At 32.4% G+C, this 3,201-nt stretch overlaps 1 protein-coding gene across 1 annotated transcript in view; it reads left to right on the top strand.

The window, feature by feature from the left end:
* The first annotated feature begins 584 nt into the window (after positions 1-584).
* The window catches only part of LOC119833973 (organic cation transporter protein-like), a 24,099-nt gene continuing 21,482 nt past the window's right edge, over positions 585-3,201 (top strand). Inside the window, exon 1 of the mRNA XM_038358235.1 lies at positions 585-753. Coding sequence (XP_038214163.1) covers positions 605-753 — 149 coding nt within the window. The 5' untranslated portion in view covers positions 585-604. The remainder of the gene's footprint in view (positions 754-3,201) is intronic.

Below are 3,201 nucleotides of genomic sequence, written 5' to 3'. Positions count from 1 at the left end.
TAGGTATGTGTCACAGAAAATCTGAAACACCTTTCAATGATTAAGTTAATTTACCTGTTAGGTAAAGAAAAACTTAACTAAAGTAAATTTATTTCACAGAGTATTTAATAACGTTAAATTCTTAGGCGTTGAGATTTATCTAAGCTAAGTAAACTTAATAAATTATTCGTAATATCATTTCATAAATACTACATCCACCGTTTATAAACATAAAACCTGATAGGATGATAATTTTGTTACGGCCGTATTTTAGCAGAAGTTGTCAAAAGAGATGGGGCTTCCCATAAAAAGTATGTATCTATGTGATAAAATGGTATTATATATTTTTGACACTATACGTACTTTAATATGAGATTTAGTAATCCTTTTAAAATAAAATGGCAGAAACGCGTAACGACGTTTGCTGCACCCAATCGAGACATTTCATAACAATGCCAACAATAAAACTTGCATACAATTGCGCGTAACCATCAAAAGTGATCGCTCCATTGATACTCAGGGGCTGGCCCTGACCGGGCTTTCTACTGGACCAATTGATGTGAGTTAGAGCAGTTTTTGGTGAGAGCCCTGTTGGTTCGGTTGGCAGCTGCACTGGTCTCCAAAGATGTCGGTGGACGTGGATGGTGTTATGCGAGAACTGGGGCAAGCTGGACGGTTTCATCTGCGAGTTTATCTTCTGGTTGCCTTTTCAGTGCTGCAAGTTGGACTTTTACATACTACGTACATTTTTCTGGCCGGGAGTGTGCCTTACAGGTATGGCTATTAATACATAAGTAACATTTATAAGCCTTCTAATATTGTTTTTCCCAATTTTAAGTAAGAAAAGCTACTATATTTTTGAAAATACGTTTAATAGAAAAATGTTATCGTTGAATTGATTTAGAGGATTGAAACGATCAAGGGAATATTAGAACTGGAAAATGAATTAAGGTAGAGACATACCTTACTATATACTACCATAATACTACGGCAATCCATTCTCAAATCATAGTGTGACGTGAGTGTGACGTGCTAGGATTTTTTTTTTCGTGTTTTACTCGTCAAAGTCGATAACCTTTTTCAATACTACAATTAATTTTATGCAAAGTTCACTGACAATTCACTGCGAAGTATTTTTTAAGGAGTTAATTAAGTATTTTCAACAATAATATCAATTTTAAATAATTAAAACGTCTACGTGAACTTAACTCGATTAAACGAATGATAAGTGAAAAAATTTCATGTCCATTTCCTAGATATTTGCCTCATATGAAAATGTGTCATTTGTAGTAAACATTTAATCATCGTGAGAAATGCTAATGTATTCTTAAATTTTATAAAAGAAATGCTGGTCTACATCACGAGCACTATTAAAATCGTCAAAGGATAGTTTTAGGTATTGCTATTGTTTATGAAGCAAAAGAAATATTAAACAATTCTGTGTATGGATCATATAATTTATAATTTACAGCCAAATCTTTTGAGCAATCTTGATGATATGAGAATTAACTTTTAAATTGTGTATAATATTTTTGATCAATGGCAATAAACACGATTAATATATTTATCATATCATTAAGTTTAAAAGATATTAATATGCAACTAATCTTTTACGAGAAAAAGGTCTTAGCTTATTCTGACGTTGTAGGTCTATTTTATATCAAGTTTGATTGTCAATAGAAATAAGAGTGTAAACAAAAGGAGGCTGGTGATAATCTCCATCGAGCTCGAAGCAACTGCGGCCAAATTCGGCAAGTTGTTAATTGCTGTTAATTTTATCTGATAAGCGATACCAGTTTCCAACCGACTTTAAAAAAAGCAGGATGCAAATCGGCCGCACTTTTTTGGCTTTGTCTCTATTACTCATAACTTTTTATTGAACCGATTTTTATATGAAAGTCGGTGGCTGTGCCAATCAAAGGCGATTTATTTTATTGTTAAAAACAATTACTTATCCTTGTTTCAGTCGTTGTTGCTCGTGGAGGTAGCAATTCTCGATGCAACTTCTTAAAAAACGACAGAATTTCTTATCGTTTCTCAATATCGCTGTTTGAAACGTTTAGAAATAAATAATTACTAATTACACGCTAAATGTCAGTTTTGCAATCTGCAGCGGGATGCTTATAATACTAGGAATTATAAGCATCGATCATTATTCAAATCGTCTCACTTTCAATTTGTGAAGCATGATTTTGTGTTACACAGTAGTACAAGTTTGATGTTCAACAATTTAGTAGATATTACATAAGAGTAGATAAAACAGTCGTACGCCAGGAGTTAAAATTTGCAGCATTTCGGTACTGTTGAACAACGGAAGAATCGTGTGCGACATCGGTAGTATGGTATTTCTTGATCTAATAGTTCCCACTTTCTTATCATTATTACTATTACTACTAAATTATCAGTCCCTTATTTAGATCTCCAATATTTTGTCCATATGTGAACTAATATAGACGGCTGAAATAATATTTAGAACAAAAAACCAAACAGCTATTAAATTGCACGCGGAAGGCACTTCTTTTAACTGGAAAAATAATAAAATAATAATCAAAATCTGTTCATCGATTCAAATGTTTGGAGATAACAAAACACAAAAAATGTTAGTCTTCACTTCAGAGTTTCTTGCTGTCTCTTCTCTGTAGAAACTGCTTTCCGAAATGGTAAAACTGTGTTAATGTATAACCTCTCAAAAATGCTTCTAAAAGAAGTCTGATTGAAAAAATAAATATTTGAGAGAGTGTGCGTTCAAAGTCTATGCAGAATGCACTTGATATTCGTTGTGTTGCAAGACTTAACGCATATCACCAGATGGCCGTGTGAGATTGTCTAGACGTTTTTATAAACCTTCACCTTATTGATTTAATAGGTAACATAATTAACAGTCTATATTAACACATTGTTAAACACCACGTCTGCCCTTGCGTAGCTTTGTTATCTATGTTACACTTAATTAACTATGGTCCACAATCGACATGACATTTCACCATTGATAATGAATATTTTCTATTAGATCTCAATTGAACGGTATAATTTAAAAATAAATTGGATATTATACAAGGTATAGTGATCGGTCGTAACATGTTATTTGGGGTATGGTTGTTGCTACAATTTACAGTTATTTATTCCAAAACAAATGAAACATTGTTCAAATGATAATTAAAAACAAATCTACGATGTGTGAGTGCTGCTAAGTAGGCATGTTTTTTTTTTTTTTTTTTTTTT

Source organism: Zerene cesonia, chromosome 18 (genome assembly GCF_012273895.1).
Source record: "Zerene cesonia ecotype Mississippi chromosome 18, Zerene_cesonia_1.1, whole genome shotgun sequence".
Taxonomy (NCBI): domain Eukaryota; kingdom Metazoa; phylum Arthropoda; class Insecta; order Lepidoptera; family Pieridae; genus Zerene; species Zerene cesonia.
This window is presented reverse-complemented; position numbering and strand designations above follow the sequence as displayed.